Source organism: Dendrobates tinctorius, unplaced genomic scaffold (assembly GCF_039654945.1).
Source record: "Dendrobates tinctorius isolate UK_male_01 unplaced genomic scaffold, ASM3965494v1 ptg000058l, whole genome shotgun sequence".
Lineage (NCBI taxonomy): Eukaryota > Metazoa > Chordata > Amphibia > Anura > Dendrobatidae > Dendrobates > Dendrobates tinctorius.
The window spans coordinates 9,102,501-9,124,146 of record NW_027361726.1 but is presented as its reverse complement, the minus strand read 5'-3'; the positions used below and the strand labels follow the sequence as shown (position 1 = coordinate 9,124,146).

Here is a 21,646-nt window from a genome sequence, read left to right as displayed (position 1 = left end):
GACATTGTTTGACTCGGGAAGAGAGAGCGCGAGCGAGAGAGCGCGAGCGAGAGAGCGCGAGCGAGAGAGCGCGAGCGAGAGAGCGCGAGCGAGAGAGCGCGAGCGAGAGAGCGCGAGCGAGAGAGCGCGAGAGAGAGAGCGCGAGAGAGAGAGCGCGAGAGAGAGAGCGCGAGAGAGAGAGCGCGAGAGAGAGAGCGCGCGAGAGAGAGCGCGCGAGAGAGAGCGCGCGAGAGAGAGCGCGCGAGAGAGAGCGCGCGAGAGAGAGCGCGAGAGAGAGCGCGAGAGAGAGCGCGAGAGAGAGCGCGAGAGAGAGCGCGAGAGAGAGCGCGAGAGAGAGCGCGCGAGAGAGAGCGCGAGAGAGAGCGCGAGAGAGAGCGCGCGAGAGAGAGCGCGAGAGAGAGCGCGAGAGAGAGCGCGAGAGAGAGCGCGAGAGAGAGCGCGAGAGAGAGCGCGAGAGAGAGCGCGAGAGAGAGCGCGAGAGAGAGCGCGAGAGAGAGCGCGAGAGAGAGAGCGCGAGAGAGAGAGCGCGAGAGAGAGCGCGAGAGAGAGCGCGAGAGAGAGCGCGAGAGAGAGCGCGAGAGAGAGCGCGAGAGAGAGCGCGAGAGAGAGCGCGAGAGAGAGCGCGAGAGAGAGCGCGAGAGAGAGCGCGAGAGAGCGCGAGAGAGAGCGCGAGAGAGAGCGAGCGAGAGAGAACAGACCTGTTCCACTGAGATAGGATGGCCTGCTGAAGTGGTCTTGAATGGAATTGCGCAAAACGAATAACTTCCGATGCTGCCACCATCATTCCCAGGATAGTCATGGCTGAGCAGAAAGATGGAAGCAAAGGGTCCTGCAGAGAGCGAACCCCCTGCTGGAGCATGGATCTCTTCGGGAAGACAAACCCTTGTTTGGCAGGTGTTGAACAGCATGCCTAGAAAAGAGTTTGCCTTGTTGACTAGCCATCTGAAACGGGACAGTGTCGAGAACAATGGCCAAGCTTTCCTGGGCCTGAGAAAAGGATGGAGCCTTGATGAGAATGTCGTCAAGGTACGGGATTAAGCACAAGGCCTCTGATCCGCAGAATGGCCATTAACGCTGCCATGGTAGGGCAACGAACTGAAAATGGTCCTGCTGCACTGGAAAATGCAGGAACCACTGATGCCCTGAGAAGATAGGGACATGGAGATAGTCGTCCTGGATGTCTATGGCGCATAGAAACTCCTGCGCCTCCATGAAAGCAATTACTGAAAGAAATGACTCCATCCTTCAAAGGCAGATTTCTCAACAGATTATATGATCCTGTCATTGGAGTCATTGAAGGATGCTCTATTTGTAAGAGGGAGGACAGTGTTGGTGGACAGTCTGGAAACTGGAGTGTCCAGAGTTGGAGAAGCGGACCAGTTCACAGTGAGCTCAGGGATATAGGATGCCGAGACGCTTCCCTCTTTGGAAGCGTCTGGTCAGGATCTCCCTTTCCCTGGCAAGTACCTTCTCAAATTCTCTATGTGGGGCAAAAGCCTTGGGAGCTGGTTTCAACCATGTAAACGAAACCACCTGTTCTGCAGGTTCCGTAGAGGTATTCTCCATGTTAAAGATCTGGTTGCCCACCACAATGAGGCTCTCATATTAGAGGCCAAATACAGGTCCTATTCCATCCGAATCTGCCCTGCCTGACTGAGGAGGGAGGATCGGGAAGAGGCAGACTGCCGGGAGAGACGGGGGACAAATGGAGCGGGAAGAGGACCTAGAACGACATATGCCTGGATCTCTTACAGCCTATGTTGGTAGGCATAGACTAGTCCTGCGATCCACTCGTAACTGCGGAGGCCAGAAGGGGCAACTTGTCAAGAACGTACACCAGGGTCTGCGACATCTTGGTGAGGTCCGCCACGGACTGTGACAGAGGAAACCCACACAAGGATAAGGGCACCTCTCTCTCCTAGGGCAGTAGGGGGCTCCTGAGTGGTGGGTGAAGGGGGTCTACTGCAGTCCTGACAGAAGAGAAATGACTGACCTGAAGGGAGCTTGCATTTACATAAAGAGCAGACAGTGTCTGATAAGAGCAGAGGAAGAAGAAGGGTAAGTAGGACGGGAACGCTCTCCTTTAGGAATAGGCATGATGAGTAGACCTACTAATGCCAGAAGGTTAGGGGGCAGGAAGAGAACGCAGAGGACAGTGTCAGTCTGCAGAGCTACTCACAGTAAGATGCCGGTGTCGTGAAGTCTGCTTCCAGGATGTAGAGCGCTGCAAATGGCGAAGGCAAGGAGGATGAAAGGGACCAACAGAGACAGAGCATGCATTGCAGAGGGGTGGGTTAATGCTGAAATGCCCGCTCTAGGCCGGAAGGGGCAGAGCTAACCACCAGGTCCAGGAGAGGAGAAAGTTGGCAACGGCTGCAGAGCCTGTCTGATGAAGCTAGGAGAAGGGGGCAGAGTTAACCGCCGTGCACAGAAAGAGGAAGTGTGGGATCGATGGGCCGGAGAAAAGGCCGCCCGAAGAGCTGAGAAGGGGGTGGAGCCAAATACTGAGACTAGGCCCAAGAGAAGCCAGAACCTAGATTAAGGACTGTGACCGCCAAACAGGGGGGGGGGGAGCGTCACGGAGGCCCTAAAAGTGCTGCACAAGGTAGCCAAGTGTCCCAATCCATAGGGAAACAAATGGAAACAGTTACCTATGGATCTCAATCAATTACACTGAAGCCCTAGAAATAAAGATTTTTACTTGGATCTTCCTTCTGTCTTCAGCCTTTGTATCTTCTTCTTTACTTGAATTTTTATTTGGATCTTCTCCTCATTGCATCTGGAAGGAACCTGGGGAGGACAGAAAGATGTACCTCTCCATCCAGGAAATGTCAGTCGTCTGGAATTCCTGAATTGTGGGACATCTATGCCTCCTAAAACCGACAGGCTCTGGTGGGCGAGTGGGTAGGAAACGGTGGCTAGGACCAAATCCAGGTCACCTAAACACTTCCGTGTTAGGGGTTGGGGTCCTGACGACTAGACATGAGGATACGGGGTGGCACTACACGCTGTACTTAGTCTCTACGTGGGACTACAGTTGTGACTGTTCACACTGTATCCCTCCAGAGGTAGGTGAGAAGGTCCATCTGAAAGAAAAGACGTTACCAGAAAACGCCACAAACCGAGATAGATATGGGTCTAGTGAAAGACCCGTGTCCACCTCCTACTAACACCAAGCTAAAATTGATTAACCTAGCGCCGGTCGGTAGAGTGTACACTGCAGGGGAGGAGACAACTTTTTTTCTGCAGAGCGTCAGCCTCCTAGCGGCAGCAGCAAACACCCATGGTTCCTGTTTCCCTCAATGAAGCGATAGAGAACATGTCATTTTATTAAAAGGGACTTCTACAAAGCGGAGATCAGGGTTCAGCAAAACATAAGCTGAACAGTGTTCTGATTATTTCCAGAAAGCAAAAACACAGCACTCAGATTTTTCTGACAATCCCATGAGAGAACCAACACATGTCCTAGAGTTGGACACCCAGAAATGAATGAGTTAGCCACAGGATCGGGGGGCAAGTTTGAATTCCCCTTTAACACAAGGTGTTCACGTGCCTCCCTAATCTACATTTAACCCCTACACCAAGCACTAAACTGACATCTCCTCGCTATCTGTACACCCAGAGTGGTCAAGTCATACCTCTTCCTCCTCGTCGGACATCTTATTAGCAGTATCTGTTAATTTCATTGGCTTCTCCAGGAAATCGCCGTTCTCCTCGCTTTTGCCGTGTTCAGCTTCCCATTCTTGTAAAACTTGGTCAATATTGAAACGCCGACGGTAATTCACAAAGAAATTTTTCACTTGAACCACAGATTTGTTTCCGATCACGTCAGAGATTGCTTGGAAGTCACGTCCGTACTTTCGGATTGCTGTGGGTCAGGGAACAAAAATATAAAACTGAAGTCTGGATGCAAGATGTAAAAATAAGTAGTAAAACGGAAACCATTTATAATTTTCGAGTCTCATGGAGACCCAGCGTGGAGCTATGGGGGGGGTGGGGTGGTGCAAAGGTGTCAATCAATTCTCCTTGCATCCAAAAACTCTGCAGTAAGAGGACATATGATTATTTGGTGCATACCTTGGTAGAGAATATGCATCAGTGTCCAGGGGGAAGGGACACCCGAATGCGCATAAAAAAAATATAATCTGATGATGTTGACCGTTTATCACTACCTTGTACAGCGAGAAGTTGTTCCTCGGTCGTCCAGCGAGCATTGAACTTCTGAGGAACCTTAATATATAAAAAATATATATTTAATTTCATGATTCTGCTTCCATTCAATGAAGGAGAACTCTCTACGGACTAACATGATGGCACATCACTTAATAAAGGTTGAAGAGGCCTGCACTTACTTCAGGAATCCTGAACTCTTCTACTCCACCCTGGAGCTTCTCTTTAAGGGCACTGTTCGTTTGTTTAATATTTTGGATCTCAGAAAACAAAAATAAAAAGTATAAACCAACAGAATAGGGCAAGACAAGATTATATCGACTTTTCAGTGTCAACCCTTTAGCAATTTGTGACATAACATGCAGTGACGGGTGCCAGTGTGTGGATCGGGCTCAGGAGCGGAGCCAGCACCAAACCCAGAAGATCCAAGCTGTGGTACATGGCCGCCATCTCTGATTGCTACAGTCTAATCATTTGGATGCTGCAGTCAGTCAATCACTGACTACAGCCAAAGACATACGGATAAGGAATTTAGATTGTGAGCCCCATCGGGGACAGTGATGATAATGTGTGCAAACTGTAAAGCGTTGTGGAATATGTTAGCGCTATAAAAAGATTATAGAAAGTGAAAAGTAACTGCCAGTGCGATCATTGGAGGGGACGATGGGATATCAAGGCATCCAAAGCCAGCTAAAGACTCCCATGGCTACCATCTTTGTGCTCCTGCAAAGCTGAGCTTGTGTATGGGCTTCACAGGACAAAAATGTGCTCATATTCAGAAGTATTGAAGTATGCAGAACAGTGACAAAAAAGGTATAAAGGCGATTAAAATGTTAAAATAGGACAGCTTGCCCTGCAAAAAAAAAAAAGTAGCCCCGACCGTCAACAGAGATATATACTAAAGATTTTTTTAACCCCTTCACCTCATGGACATATTTTTTCCCCTTTTGCTTTTTTTCTTAAAATGCAAATGCACAACTGTGAGGTTATTTACCATGTTCACTGTATGGTAAAAATATGATTCCCTAAGTCAGCATGAGTCCGTAAATACCAAATATGTATAGTTTTATTAAAAGAGAAAAAAAAAAAAAAAAAAAAAAAAGACCTGTAGCATTTCCTTTTTTTTGCCATGTCACTGCACTCCAATTTTTTTTTTCCTTTTTACAGTAAATTTGCTAAAATCATTTGAGCGGTAATCCCCAAGAACAGCAAAATAAAGGAGCAAAGGAGACCTTGCCTTAAGGATTGGTCATCTAATTCTGCCCTTAAGTATTGAAATCAGAGTCCGCTGTGATGCACATTGCAGCACCCCCTACTGCAATCACCTGTGATCACTCCCCTGGATGCCGGGTGCTGGTACTTACCTGTCTCTTTAAGGACACAAGCTCCATGTCCAGCTGTCTCAGAAGTGTGGATGCAGCATTGGCGTTCGCAGAAACGGCTGATACATCTTCCTGGGAAAGGAACATTCCCTTAGGTGGTTTCCTCTTTGCTCGGTTCTTCGCCTGTGACGGATGTTTCTCCTTCTTCACGTGGGGGATGGTATCATTTTTCGGTTCCTGTCCACATGTAAGATAACACATATCAATTCAACGTAATCTGAACAATTCCTAAATATCATATGACAAACTAATTTACCATAAATAATGTTTCATATTATATAAAGGAAAAGTACTAAAACGTAAAGCATTTTGTATCAATTTTGCGGCATTTTCAAGATATTTTGCAGATTTTTTTTGCATAGCAATAAAAAAAAAACCCCATCTCTCCTAGCAAGATAGTTACACCTGTGGGGGAAGGGTTGGATAAGGAGGGGTTGTCTGCAAATGGAAGTCTGCATTTACTGACAGCAAGCAGAATCTTAGAAATAATAAAAATGAGTTATGAGAAAATGGAAAACGGTCTTAGGAGCGCAGGAAAGAGACTCAGACAAGAGATCGCTTTAAACCATCCTCCGTCGAAACGCGTTGTGGTTTAAACCCATCTCTTGTCTGAGTCTCTTTCCTGCGCTCCTAAGACCGTTTTCCATTTTCTCATTGCTCCTATCCTCCATTGGAGGTTTTCGGCTGGAGCCGCGGTGGAGACACGACATCCTTGTCTGCCCCTGGGTTGCATCCTAAGCGCTCCTTTATGACCGCTTATCACTTACTCTTCATAAAAATGAGTTAAGCTCTGGAGTATAATACAGATGGTAACTCAATATCACTAATATAATGCATGTACACAGCGACTGCACCAGCAGAATAGTGAGTGCACCTCTGCAATATAATACAGGATGTAACTCAGGATCAGTAATGTAATGCATGTACACTGACTGCACCAGAATAGTGAGTGCAGCTCTGGAGTATAATACAGGATGTAACTCAGGATCAGTAATGTATGTACACAGTGACTGCACCAGCAGAATAGTGAGCGCAGCTCTGGAGTATAATACAGGATGTAACTCAGGATCAGTAATGTAATGCATGTACACAGTGATTGCACAAGCAGAATAGTGAGTGCACCTCTGCAATATAATACAGGATGTAACTCAGGATCAGTAATGTAATGCATGTACACTGACTGCACCAGCAGAATAGTGAGTGCAGCTCTGAAGTATAATACAGGATGTAACTCAGGATCAGTAATGTATGTACACAGTGACTGCACCAGCAGAATAGTGAGTGCACCTCTGCAATATAATACAGGATGTAACTCAGGATCAGTAATGTAATGTATGTACACAGTGACTGCACTAGCAGAATAGTGAGTGCAGCCCTGGAGTATAATACATGATCTAACGTTTGTGAACAATGAATATTAACGTGACAATTCAATGCCCGTTATTTTACACAACAGTGAGAATTTCAGATCGTTTTAGCAGAATACTCAAAAGAAGTAGTGTTGTATAATGAGCTTCCCCGGCAGTGACTTACCCTCTAATTCAATTTTAGTTGGAAAATATAAAATGAGAAAAGCTGAATATTCACCATTAACACACAAAAGCCGGCTGACAAACAACATGGTCATTTTCTTCATTCAACTTAGAAACTCAGGCGGCCATTTATAAATGCAAAATTACCCCAGAATACGGGTAACAGAGGAAAGCATCACCTAAAATAATGAAAAAGCAGCTGCCTGCAAGACATAAGTATATGCAATCTGCAATGACGTCTCAACGTCTATCTCCGCTCCTGACGTGGCCATTTTAGTAAAAAACCAGTGTGCCCTTTAATATAACACTGACTGCCCCTTTTAACCTATGAATAAATTAACGGTTGTCATACAATAAGGTGTAATCAGCGCAGACAACTTGCTGACAAAAGGAACTGTACCGGTCCAGTGGCAAACAATAAGTCCAGAAGGAACAGAGAACCTGCACAATGCAGAATTACGGAATAAGATCCAGATTATCGGACATACACCATCCGTAAAACAAAGGTCCCTTTTCCTACGTTTCAGAGCCGCTTGACAACTACTTGCCTCTTTTTTAGGTTCTTTTTGCAGGTCGACCTCCATATTAATTGGGTTGTTGCCATTGTGCTCTTCCAATTCATCTCCGCTAATAAAAAATACATACAAATATGTTCATTTATATACTTTAAAAAATATTTATCACACGCATCAGTTTACATGTTGACGCAGACCTTGCACAGCGGTGCTCTACCATCTGGCTGTGCAGGGATCTGCAGAACAGTCCCCACTGATGGATTGAATGGACTGTGCTGCCATTACTCTGCAGTGTGTGTGACCAGGAGCGCTGCTGTGCAGGGAAATGCTACAGCCCCTTTACTTCCAGGATCAGTCGGAGTCACAGAGTTAAAACGCACACATATTGCATTGATCCAGGGAGCTAGTCTGATTGCCGTATGTGGAGTCGGGAAGGAATTTTTTTTCCCCAATGTGAAGCTTACTGTTTGCCACATGGGTTTTTTTTTGCCTTCCTCTGGATCAACATGTTAAGGCAAGTTAGGATAGGATATGGGTTGAACTAGATGGACTTAAAGTCTCCCTTCAACCTTAACTATGTTACAACCATCACGTTATGAGAATATCCCCAAATGCTAATCTGGGTCTGCACACAATCTTTACCTCCTTTCCCAGTGGAAATAAACTTATTTATGGAGGAGTGGGGACAACTGCTGAAGCATTCAGCCATCTTAAAGCCGCTATCAAAATGCACTCAGCAAAACTCCTACATGTAATTGACAAAACCACTGGCTTCCGCAAGCCGACCAAACAATGCTGGTGCTTAGCGGAGAAGAAATGTTGCTATGGATATTTTCCTCCGGTGAATTGAAGACCATTTTAGCTTATTCCTGGAGCGATTAACAAAAGGACACTTATTACTGTAAAATACAGCGCCAGGAACATAGTATGAGGATATATCTGGCGCAGACACGGGTGAAGAACAAGGCGGGAACAAGGCGTCCAAAACTAGATTAGGAGCCTTCAGCTTCGCTCACCTTCCGTCACGTTCGCGCTTTTGCTTGCGTGCGTGGCGGTCCATCACGCTGGTCTTGGATCTGGTCTTCTTCCATGAATAGTAAAATTTAACGAGGCTGGCGATGGATTTATCGGGAAGCTGTAAGGAAACGGGGCAAAGATTTAATGGTCAGTAAATGATCTAGGCCGCATGCGAGGACCAGGACTATTGCATGGTTTGCAAAGGCTCATGGAGAAACAGGCAATAAACTGACAGTAAATGCTTTTTTCACTCTGCGATAGATTGATCCCTTCCTTGACATGTACCATCACAGTTTGGGTGCTGCTGGAAGGAGCGCTGCTCTGTACATGGTGGGCGCCATCTGTATTACACAGTCTGCACCCTTCTCCACAGGAGTTTACCGGTCTTTAGCGTCAATTTTCCACTTTACAATGTACTGCAATACTGAGATTATTAAGTAGGTGCAGTTACCTGCAAGTCTAACAAGTTATCAGCCATAAAACGCTATGAAAAGTAACAAAACTTTGCACAACGTAAAGCTGAGCAAAAATAAAGTGAACTTGGGAGTCCATTTTGAAGGGGTGAGGAAGGGACTATGCCAGTCACATCTGTCTGACCTATCAAAAGGGATTCATTGAAATGTATTTTTTTTTTTTTTTTACTATAAATGATATAAAGAAAAAATAAAAAAAAGAATTATACAATTAGGCTATCACAACATCCCAAAGACACTGCAGCCAGGTACATAAAAAATAAGCCCTGCCTCGCACAGCTCCACTGACCGAAAGAAAGCTGTAAGGTGTGAGAAAATGGAGACAAACCAATTACTGCGATAAAATGGTCTTTTTAATATACATTATTTCATTGTTTTTTTTTAAAAAATCTTAACTATATTAAAGAAAAAAATTGGTTTGTGCCATGTATTTGGAAGTCGCCTTGCTACACTTGTAAGGAGAGCTTTAAACTAGAACAACATGGGAAGGGAAGCAAAAGACCAGAAAAAGCCATACACCTGACAAATGCTATTGAGAACTCTGCTATTAGAAGTGGAAAGGAAGAACAAAGACGAAAGAATCTAATTAATAAAAATATTGGAGAAAGAGAAACCAATCACAAACTAAAATGTTTCTATACTAATGCACAAAGCATGGGCAACAAACAAGGAGAATTGGAACTACTAACACAGGAACAGAAATATGATGTAATTGGAATCACTGAAACTTGGTGGGACAATACACATGATTGGAATACAAGACTAGAAGGATACAACTTATTTGCAAGAAACAGACTTGATAAACGAGGAGGGGGTGTCGCATTGTATGTTCGAAATGCGTATATCTGCACAGAGATTGAAGCTTCAGAGACTGGGAGTTCTGTGGAAACTGTTTGGGTAAGAATACAAGGACAGAACAATGGAAAGGACACCATTGTAGGCATTTACTACAGGCCGCCTGTGCAAGCCGAATATATAGATGAACTCTTTATGCATCAGATGGCCAAGTTCTCCAAAAAATATGACATAGTTGTCATGGGAGATTTCAACTATCCAGACATTTGTTGGGAATCTCTCTCAGGCAAAACTAACAGGTCAAGGAAATTCTTATCCTCTCTTGCTGACAACTTTATCTTCCAAAAGGTAAGGGAGAAAACAAGGGGAACTGCTACCTTGGATCTAATCCTTATAAACAGGGAGGAAATGGTTGAGGAGGTAAAAGTGGCTGGGACCCTAGGAGGTAGCGACCATGCTATTTTAGAATTTTGGATTACTAGAGGTGGAAGACCTGTGAAGACTCAGACGTCAAGGTTAGATTTCAGAAAGGCAGATTTTAAGGGATTCAGAAAGAGAATTGGAGGGATCCAATGGCTGGATATCCTTAAAGACAAAAATGTCCAGGAAGGATGGGAAATCTTGAAAAATGAAATTCTCAAAGCACAGTTGTTAACAATTCCGAAAAGAGGGAAGAATAGGAAGCATTTAAGGAAACCAGGATGGATGAACACAGAACTTAAGCACATGCTAAAAAGGAAGAAAAAAATGTTTATAAAATGGAAAGAGGGAGGCATATCTAAAGAAGAATATAATGCTGTCTGCAGAACCTGCAGGGCACAAATCAGATTAGCTAAAGCTGAAAATGAACTGAGGCTTGCAAGAGATGTCAAAAGCAATAATAAAGGATTTTGGGGATATGTCAAAAGTAAAAGAAAAGTCAAAGATGCTATAGGATTTTTACAGGATGAAAATAATGAAATGGTAAGACAGGATGTTGAGAAGGCTGAACTTTTAAATTCCTATTTTGCATCTGTTTTCTCTCAGAAAGGAAATGCAACATCAACTGTTATTCACTGTCCTATTAAGGGAATAGAAGAATCCAGGATATCTATAAACAGAAAGATAGTGAGGAAACACTTAGCTAACCTAAATGAATTCAAGTCTCCAGGTCCAGATGAATTACACCCCAGAGTACTGAAGGAGATAGCAGAAGAAATTTTTGAACCCCTCTCCATAATCTTTGAAAATTCTTGGAGAACAGGAGAAGTGCCAGAAGACTGGAGAAGAGCAAATGTTGTTCCTATCTTCAAAAAGGGGAAGAAGGTGGACCCAGGCAACTATAGGCCGGTGAGTCTGACTTCTATACCAGGAAAGATCTTTGAACAAATTATTAAACAACATGTATGTCAATACCTGGATAAGAATGAAGTGATTAAACAGAGTCAGCATGGGTTTCTAACTAATAAGTCATGTCAGACTAATTTAATTTCCTTCTATGACGGTATCACTGATTGGGTGGATCAAGGAAATGCTGTAGATATAGTATATCTTGACTTCAGCAAAGCATTTGACAAAGTCTCTCATACAATCCTTATTGAAAAAATGACTAAGTATGGAATGGACAAGGCAACTGTTAGGTGGATTCATAACTGGCTTAGTGATCGGACCCAAAGAGTGGTCGTAAATGGCTGTACATCCAGTTGGAAGAATGTCTCAAGTGGGGTACCACAGGGCTCTGTCCTGGGCCCTGTATTGTTCAACATCTTTATCAACGATTTAGATGAAGGAATTGAGGGTAAACTGATTAAATTTGCTGATGACACAAAGCTAGGAGGGATAGCTAATACTAGAGAAGAGAGAGAGAGGATTCAAAAAGATTTAAATAAACTGGAGAAGTGGGCAGCAACTAACAGAATGGTTTTTAACAGGGAGAAATGCAAAGTACTACATCTGGGCAATAAAAATGAAAAAAGCATATATAGAATGGGAGGAATAGGGCTAAGTGACAGCACATGTGAAAAAGACTTGGGTATACTAATAGATCACAGACTGAATATGAGTCAACAGTGTGATGCAGCAGCAAAAAAGGCAAATGCAATTCTAGGATGTATTAACAGAAGCATACAGTCTAGATCACGTGAAGTCATTATTTCCCTCTACTCCTCTTTGGTCAGACCTCATCTGGAATATTGTGTCCAGTTTTGGGCACCACATTTTAAAAAAGACATCAACAAACTGGAGCAAGTTCAGAAAAGAGCGACCAGAATGGTGACCGGTCTGCAAACCCTGTCTTATGAGGAAAGGTTGCAGGATTTGGGAATGTTTAGTTTGCAAAAGAGAAGACTGAGAGGAGACTTAATAGCTGTCTACAAATATCTAAAGGGCTGTCACATTGTAGAAGGATCAACTTTATTCTCATTTGCACAAGGAAAGACTAGAAGCAATGGGATGAAACTGAATGGGAAGAGACACAGATTAGATATTAGAAAAAACTTTTTGACAGTTAGAGTGATCAATGAGTGGAACAGGCTGCCACGAGAAGTGGTGAGTTCTCCTTCAATGGAAGTCTTCAAACAGAGGCTGGACAGACATCTGACTGGGATGATTTAGCGAATCCTGCTTTGAGCAGGGGGTTGGACCAGATGGCCCAGGAGGTCCCTTCCAACTCTACGATTCTATGATTCAACCCTTTTAAGAGATGTGTGTATACAAAAAAAAAAACAACAAAAAAAAACAATTTTTTATACGACTATTGATGGGGAAAAAAAAAAAAAAGGGCTATGACTAGTGAAAGATGCTTTGTCCTGCATCAAGTTGTGTCTCCCCTCCGTGTTCCCATCCTCATGTTTTCCCCCTTCATCTCTAGCTTACCATTTGCTGGATTCGGTGAAAGGTTTTCCCGTGAAAGCTGAATGCTTGCTCGAACAGAACCTTATCTTCTACAGTCCATTCATCTGGAAACGGGGTAAAGTTAGGTAAATCAGCCAAGGATTTCTCAATGTTGTGCTTGTGCCAGAAGAGCATTCCCAGCGCCTGTGAAGGAAACATGAAGTCATGTGAGCTGCGGCAGGAGCATGAATTGAGCAAGCTTCATATGTGGCTGCCAATATTTCCATACGCCCGGGCCAGTCAGATCATCTCACCCCAATGTGGCAAAAAAATACTAAATAAGTCACTAGGAGACAGATGAGCAACCTGCGGCACACAAACTACAACACCCAGCATGCAGATAGCCACCTAGGCCTGTTACATGCAGGGTGTTGTGGCTTCCCAACTGCATGGGTTTCTGCAGGATGATGACCTTCATCATTGAAATTACTTATCAAAATTGTGTCTTCCCAGCTGCTGCAAAAACCACAACTCCTGACAACACCATTTCTGTGCTACTCATTACCTGCTCCATGTTGTAGCCATGTTTCTCCTTTGCAACCAAAATATATTCATCCACTGAAAAGTAAAGACAGTTTAGATTAGTGCATAAACCCGTGAGACAAATATTTGACAACGCGGTGCCAAACAGAAGCAAAACCAGAGAGAAAGGTGCAACGTGCAGACCGATACGGAGTAATTCTACAAGGAATGGACTATGTGCTGCTCAAAGGACAGCAGGAAAGGTAAGGACTGGAGAAAGCAAGTCTCACCCATATAGTGCACATGGACAAACTTTCCACTGAATTATTTGTTAGGTGAAAAGGTAAAATAAAACTAGAAACAATAAAATGATCAATCAAGCAGGACACTGAATAGCGTGCAATCCAGGGCCGATCTGCAAAGCACCAATACTCAGTCCTGTGCCTCATACGCAGCCCACAACTGCCATCTAGTGGCTGAATACAGAATGCAGCAAGGATGCAAATTAACCCTCTCCCTGCTACAGCAGAACAAGATACTTACATTTAGCTTCTGATAGATTTTGATTAGGTGACCACACCAGCATTCCAAGGTTTTCTCGTTCCTGACAGGCTTTTGCCACCTCTGTAGGTTAAAAATAAATAAATGAGTGAAAACAAAATACAGGTTATATATGGAAATCAAGAGCCTGAAATCAAACAGCAACTAGAAAATAAAACATTAGAAAGTTATACAATAATGTGTTTTAGCTAAAACTTTCTTTCCTTCTAAACTTTCTTTTTGAAACTTGTCAACCAAGAAAATCCTGCATCCTACTGAGTAAAGGTACTGTCACACTTAGCGATATCGCTAGCAATATCGCTATAACTTGTGACGTTATAGCGATATTGCTAGCGATATCGCTGTGTCTGATACTTACCTACGACCCGCTCCCCCGCTGCTTATCGCTGATCGCGCGAGAACGTCCAGGACTGTTTCTCGTCGTCAGCTTCCTGTGGAGAGACGAGCGATGAGCGTGGAGCCGGGCGGGAGGACGTCAGGATCGCCTAGTGTGACAGGTAAGTAGCGATCCCCGACCCCAGCGATGTCGCTGGTGAGATCTGCCCGTGTGGCAGCTCACTAGTGACCACTTAGCGATGTACCAGCGATCCTGACCGCGTCGTATCGCTGGTCTGGATCGCTGGTGCATCGCTAAGTGTGACAGTACCTTAACAGCATCACCCGCTGTGCATTTACTGCTGCCAGTACATACAGTGGGTACAGAAAGTATTCAGACCCCTTTAAATTTTTCACTCTGTTTCATTGCAGCCATTTGGTAAATTCAAAAAGGTTCATTTTTTTCTCACTAATGTACACTCTGCACCCCATCTTTTTTTTAATTTATTAACCACAAAACAAAATATACAATATACATATTTGTATACATTAAGCATGATACAGAGCACACATACTTATACATATTAAAGATAGAATAAAATGTGCACTCTTAGTTATGTCCAAGGGGATACATGTGTAACCTACGGAGCATTTGCAAAAGGACAATAAGCCGTGTACAATAAATCATTTATGCCATGTAAATTATACAAGTCCTTATACTATTGCATAAGTGATAAACCTATTAACAAAGAAACATGGAACAGTAAGTAGCAATCTTGTACATGTCCGAAAACATATGACTTACGAAGTTCCTAAACTACAACTACAGTAACTACTATTTTGCCGCCTAAGGGTATGTGCACACGATGCGGATCCGCAGCGGTTTTGGCGCTGCGGGTCGGCAGCAGATTCTGCTGCGTTATACAGTACCTTTATTTCCTATGCTGTGCACATGCTGCGGATTTTTCCGCACGGTTTTGCTGCGGGTTACAATCCGCAGCATGTCAATTCTTTGTGCGGTTTCACACCTTATTATGAGGTGTGAAACCACAGGGCAAAACAACAGGGCAAAACCGCAGGCTAATCCGCAGATAAACCGCAGGGGTGCACATACCCTAATACTTTACATTGTATTATCCTCTATGCAATGCACCCAAAACGAAAAACTTACCTCCTTACATTGATGTCGAGTCACTATACATTAGTAGAGTAAGATAGGACGAGTTCCACCTATCTCAAATTTTATCAAATTTACCCGGATATCCCCTGTTCTGGTATAGTGTGCGCTCATAACCGATTTCACCAATTCAATCCAGATTCTGAGGGAGGAACGCGAGCCCCCCCATCCATCATAATACCTTCCATGCCATAAAAAAGTCTCTCGTAGAAAAATCCCAACATAGTGACCCCAAGTTTCCTCGACCCACACCCCAAACAAACAAACCAGTGGTTCAAGAGGAACAGGAGTTTGTACCAGTGAGGTCAACAATGATGTCACTTCTTTCCAGTAGTGAAGGATAATAGGGCATTTCCATACCATATGAACGAAATCTGCATCTGATGAGTGACATAGTGGCAATCACCTGTGTCAGTGTCTCCTCCGCCCTATCCATAAATATCACCATGTCGTCAGCATATAAACCGATGGTGTCTACTCGACCTGCTATATCAATACCCCTAATATCAGGGGAAGACCTTAGGCATATTGCCAACGCCTCGATCGCAAGGGCAAAGAGGTTCGGGGAAAGGGGGAACCTGACGGGTCCTCCTATATAATGAAAATGACTCAGATATGGAATTATATACAATTATACGAGCTTTGGGGTTCATATATAGTACGCCAACCAATTTTAAAACCTTATCACCAAAACCATATCTCTGTAAACACGCAGACAGAAAAGGCCACTCAAGAGAGTCAAAGGCCTTGGCCATGTCCAGCGACGCGAATGCCCAATTATTGTCTGGTATCAAAGAACTATATTGAATCACCAACTGGACCCGCCTGATGTTAATAGAAGTGCTCTTACCAGGCATAAAGCCAGTTTGGTCTGGATTCATAAGGTCCAGTATGATCGAATTCAGTCTGGTGGCCAGGATCTTAGTAAAGATTTTATCTACATTTACTAACGATATAGGGCGATAAGATCCACATTCCAAAGGGTCCTTCCCCGCCTTCTTAAGTACAATAATATTTGCCTCATGATAGTTTTCAAGCATAGATCCCCCCCCCCCAAATCCCCAGAAACACCCTTAAGGCTACTTTCACACTTGCGTTTTTTTGCGGTGCGTTTTTTGCTGTGCGTTTTTTGCACACACAAACGCATGAAAAAAACGCATCATGCGTTTGTGTGCGTTTTTTGGTGCTTTTTTGCGCATACGTGCGCATTACAATGCGCACCCATAGACAATAATGGGCGTTTTGCTGTAAAAAAAAAAACGCACTGCGTGCGCATGCGTTTTTTGGGGGCAAGTCGGACGCACAAAAAATGCAACAGGATGCATTTTGTGCGCCCGAGCGCACACTACAAAAAAAACGCATGCGCATACAAACGCGTACAAACTCATGTGTATGCGCACCCATGTAAAAGATAGGGGGAAAAAAACTTTTTTTGCGCTTAAAAACAGCGCAAAAAAACGCAAGTGTGAAACCAGCCTAACAGAAGTGGCGCCAATATAACCCAGTATTTCCTGTATAATTCAATGGGAAACCAGTCCAGCCCAGGAGCCTTCCCGGAGGCTGTGTTCGCCATGGCATTCTCTATCTCCTCCAAAGTAAACTCAGCGTCCATAAAGGCCCGCTGGGCAGGACTCAGTGTGTTATATCTGATAGGTAGTCTAAACATTCCAAATTATCAGAGCAACTTTTAGATTTATATAATGACTTGTAGTAATCATGAAAGCAATTAAGTATTTCTTTAATTGAGGACACAAACCATTTGGTGCGCGGATCTGTTGTATTGTATTAGAGATATTGTGTTGGTGCACCAGGAAGGCCAAAAATGTACTTGCTTGGTTCCCAATTCAAAATAGGATTGATGGGTAAATAATTTACGTTTAGACTTCGTGTCTATATATTGGGTGTATAACCTTTGAGCAGTTAGCCACTCAATTCTATTGCCGTTAGTTCGATTAGATATGTATGCAGTCTCCGAATCTTTCAATCGTCGCTCCATCTCATCATCCTCCCTCGAAGTTACCCGTTTAATATAAGAAATCGTAGAGGATAGACCTCTACTTAACTATGCCTTAAGGATATGCCAAAATAAATTGACATTCTGAGGTTCTGGGTGGGACGAAATGAAGCAATTCAACTGATCGATCGTTCTATCGGGAGATCCTATTAATTTCAGCCAGGAAGGGTTCAGCTTCCAGACTATCCCATTATTTAGTTGCCCTTATTTAAGTTTAAGTACAACCGGTCTGTAATCTGAGACCCCCTATTGCCATGTTCTATGTTATCCACCCACTTCGCCAGACCACTGGACCCGAATATATAGTCTATGCGTGAGAGAGCGCCTAGTGGATGAGTGACAAGTATATTCCTTCACCTCAGGGCGACGCACCCTCCACAAATCCAACCATCCACTACCCTGAACAGTGCCAGCTGGGATGGAAATGGAGAGGGGGGTTTTCCCAGGCATCCCATCACCCAATCTCAATCTTTCAAGACGATTGTCCATGACTAGATTAAAGTCTCCCATGCAAATGACATTTGCGTACGGATAATTTAAGGCGAAACTCACCGCCATCTGAAGGACTGACATATTAGCCGGAGGGTGGGTTACACACAATATGACATTTTCTAAAGTTAAAGGGCATATACAAAAACAAATCGACACTAAGGATCTCTCCGAGCCTCCCACCCAACATCCCTATGTATCAATAATGAAACCCCTCTCGAGTAACTAGTATGGAACGCGTGACTAAACCATTGTACCAAAGGTTTCTGTATGCACGGGGCTGTATCCCTGGTCAGGTGCGTCTCCAAAGCCACAATGTGATGACAGCGCCAGATCTGCGAAAATACCTTGATGATCTTCCGGGGGGGATTTAATACCCCTCACATTCCAGGTCATGCATATTAATTCAGACCCCATACTTACTCATCCGAATATGGTATACATTACTCAAGTAAAATTCAGAGACATCACACAGAAAATGAAAATGCTGTTGGCGGCGACTTCTACATAAACAAATAAAAACAATGTAAAAGAACAGAGCAAGAACCAAACAGTAAAGGAGCATAGTCCTGTGCTCCTATCATGAAGTAGACAAGGGGATACCCTCACTGATTTCAGAGTCTGGTATTGTTGGTAAACTGGACGCCTGTGAAGAGAGCTCCAATCATGCCATTGTTAGAAGAGTTCTGCTTGACTGTAAGCATATTAGGATTCCTTCACACCAGACCCCTTATGGGACTGTAGCCATTCAGCTGCTTTCGCTGGCTCCTTAAAGAATATGGAAGAGCCCTTGTGGACAATTCGGAGTCAAGCTGGATAGATCAAATATATAACATTCTTTTCTCCAAGTTGTTTCTTAATTTCCAGGAACTGTGCCCGCTGTTTCTGGAGTTCCATAGAGAAATCCAGAAAAATCGAGATCGTGGCATTGTTGAATTTAATGGGGCTTTTTTGCCGTGCCAAACGTAGAATAGCATCTCTATCCTTACAGTTGAGGAGAAAGGTCTAGGTGGAGCACCCGGAGGAAGGGGTTTTGTAGGGACCCTATGAGCCCTTTCCACGGAGAATGAAGAGAATTCATCCCCCAGAGAAGTGTTAAGCCAGCCTTCTAAAAATTGCTCATGTTGCTGACCCTCCGAGCGCTCTGGCAGACCAATGATTTGGATATTGTTCCGACGTAGTCTATTCTCTAGTCTGCTTTTTGCTTCCAGGTGTTTATAAAGCCAGCCACTTTTGTCAACTTAGCCTCCATAGGTGTAATGGTATCTTCTATCTGGAACACTCGTTTCAACTTCTGTAATGCGCCCCCTCATGGCCTGCATTGTCATGCCGAAGACGCCCCACCTCAGTATGTACATCCTCGATTTTTCCAGTCAGGGATGTTCTGGTTAAGGATATGGCCTGCATTAACTGTTCGGTGCCTGTTTAAGAGTTAATTTTTCCTGGTCACTCCCCTCCTCACCATCAGAGTGATGGTTTTTCGCTGAACCAGTGAGGGATTATTTCTGAGGAACCAGTTCTGGCAAACTCTCTTAATTTGTCAGCTGCTCCTGACCACTTGGAAGCGATTCATGGTTAACAACAATGTGGCACAGCAGGATGACTGAAATTATATTTATAGGGATTCCTCACTCCCAGTCACAAACACAGCAAGGTTATTGTCTAGTACTTGCACCTTGAAACAACTCAAAGTAGAAGGGATGTTCAGAATTTAAGATATAACAGGCTCTGGGTCATTACCAGGATTCTGTGCAGCAAGGATCCACAGAGCCTGCAGAGACAGCAGCAGGGGGGGGTCCAGGGGCCCCTAAAGTAATGGCACTGACGGGTCAAGCGGCTTATTAATAGGGGAGCGTGGGGCCCAATTTTTCAGAGCACACACCGTGCGTTTCCCTTAGATATCCCCAGGATGTATTCTCACCGCCCAAGCAGCACTGCAGTGATGAGAGCTGGTGCCGCATGTCTTCCTGTCAGAGCACCTTAGAAAATGTCCGCCGCCTCACACAGGCCCCGCTGTCCTCCCGCATCTCTTCAGCTCCCGGGCTCACCGTAGTCTCACCCTCCCGCAAGTGCCAAAAACTTCCTGGAGTCCAGGGGGTCCCGATATCGGTAAATATACCTTGCTGAGGGGGGGGGTCTTGAGTGCAGGATGACACAGTAGGATTATAGGATCTCTCAGGAAACCTCCTCTCTCCTCTGCTACATAGCCACACCCCTCTGCACCCCATCTTGACTGAAAAAAAAACAAATGTAGGAATTTTTGCAAATTTAGAAAGAAAAACTGAAATATCACATGGTCATAAGTATTCAGACCCTTTGCTCAGACACTCATTTAAGACACATGCTATCCATTTCCTTGTGATCCTCCTTGATATGGTTCTACTCCTTCATTGGAGTCCAGCTGTGTTTAATTCAATTGATAGGACTTGATTTGTAAAGGCACACACCTGTCTATATAAGACCTCACAGCACATGTCAGACCAAATGAGAATCATGAGGTCAAAGGAACTGGCCAATGACCTCAGACAGATTTGTGGAAAGGCACACATCCGGCCAAGGTTACAAAAGAATTTCTGCAGTACTCAAGGATTCCAAGAGCACAGTGGCCTCCATAATCCTTAAATGGATGAAGTTTGGGACCACCAGAAGCCTTCCTAGACTTGACCCTCAAGCCAAACTGAGCAACATGGGAGAAGAACCTTGATGAGAGAGGTAAAGAAGAACCCCAAGATCACTGTGGCTGAGCTCCACAGATGCAGTAGGGAGATGGGAGAAAGTTCCACAAAGTCAACTATCACTGCAGCCCTCCACCAGTTGGGCCTTTATGGCAGAGTGGCCCGACGGAAGCCTCTCCTCAGTGCAAGACATATGAAAGCCTGCATAGAGTTTGCAAAAGAACACTTGAAGGACTCCCAGACTGTGAGAAATAAGATTTCTCTGGTCTGATGAGTTGAAGATGGAACTTTTTGGTGATAGTTCTAAGCGGCATGTGTGGAGAAAACCAGACACTGCTCATCATCTGCCCAATACAATCCCAACAGTGAAACAAGGTGGTGGCAGCATTATACTATGGGGGAGTTCAGGTGCAGATTAAGGGTAGCCAGGGCCACGGGCTGTTCAGACTCTGTGGGCCCACTGGTCATGTGACGGGGTCGGAAAGTCACTAGTTTTCATGACGCATACAGTGCGTCAAGGGGCGGGAAAGGGTTAAATACTGAGGTAAAAAAAAACTTCTGCAAATACTCAACGTGTGCACGAGGCCTCACAAATACTGAGGTAAAAAAACACCAAATGCTCAGCGTGTCCATGAGGCCTTATAAATACTGAGGTAAAAACTCACCAAATACTCAGCGTGTGCACGAGGCCTTACAAATACTGGAAGGCTTCCACCCAACATCTAGTCCTGACTCACCTGTACCTAACATCAAAACCAGCTAATAGTCTGCAATCACCTGCTGACCTGGACCCAGTTACCGTATTTTTCGGACTATAAGACGCACCGGACCATAAGACGCACCCCAATTTTCAGTAGGAAAATAGGGGGAAAAAAAAATAATGTGTCAAATGGGGGTCCGTCTCACAGTCCGAACTCAGCTTACCTGGGAAGGGATCCGGCACAGGTGGAGAAGTAGTCACAGGGGTCATTCAGTGGTCCAGGCTCGTGCGGTGGCTGCGCTAGGGCTGGGGCAGCAGGGGCTGGGGCAGCAGGGGCGGCAGGGGCTGGCGGGGCGGCAGGGGCAGCTGTGCTGAGGCAGGGGCAGCTGTGCTGAGGCAGGGGCAGCTGTGCTGAGGCAGGTGGGCTCTGCGGTGGTGACAGCGGGCGGCGCTCTGCGGTGCGGTGGTGGCAGCGGGCTGTGCTCCGATGCAGGGGCG

The 21,646-nt window shown here is 44.6% G+C and overlaps 1 protein-coding gene across 2 annotated transcripts in view; it reads right to left on the bottom strand.

The window, feature by feature from the left end:
- RCOR1 (REST corepressor 1) overlaps positions 1-21,646 on the bottom strand; it is a 59,435-nt gene that overhangs the window by 8,017 nt on the left and 29,772 nt on the right. For both annotated transcript variants that reach the window (XM_073578014.1, XM_073578015.1), the window contains exons 3-11: positions 13,761-13,841; positions 13,261-13,313; positions 12,738-12,899; positions 8,616-8,734; positions 7,633-7,711; positions 5,535-5,729; positions 4,353-4,430; positions 4,173-4,230; positions 3,639-3,868 (exon numbers count right to left, since the gene is read on the bottom strand). In XM_073578014.1, the coding sequence (XP_073434115.1) occupies positions 3,639-3,868; positions 4,173-4,230; positions 4,353-4,430; positions 5,535-5,729; positions 7,633-7,711; positions 8,616-8,734; positions 12,738-12,899; positions 13,261-13,313; positions 13,761-13,841 (1,055 nt within the window). The remainder of the gene's footprint in view (positions 1-3,638; positions 3,869-4,172; positions 4,231-4,352; positions 4,431-5,534; positions 5,730-7,632; positions 7,712-8,615; positions 8,735-12,737; positions 12,900-13,260; positions 13,314-13,760; positions 13,842-21,646) is intronic.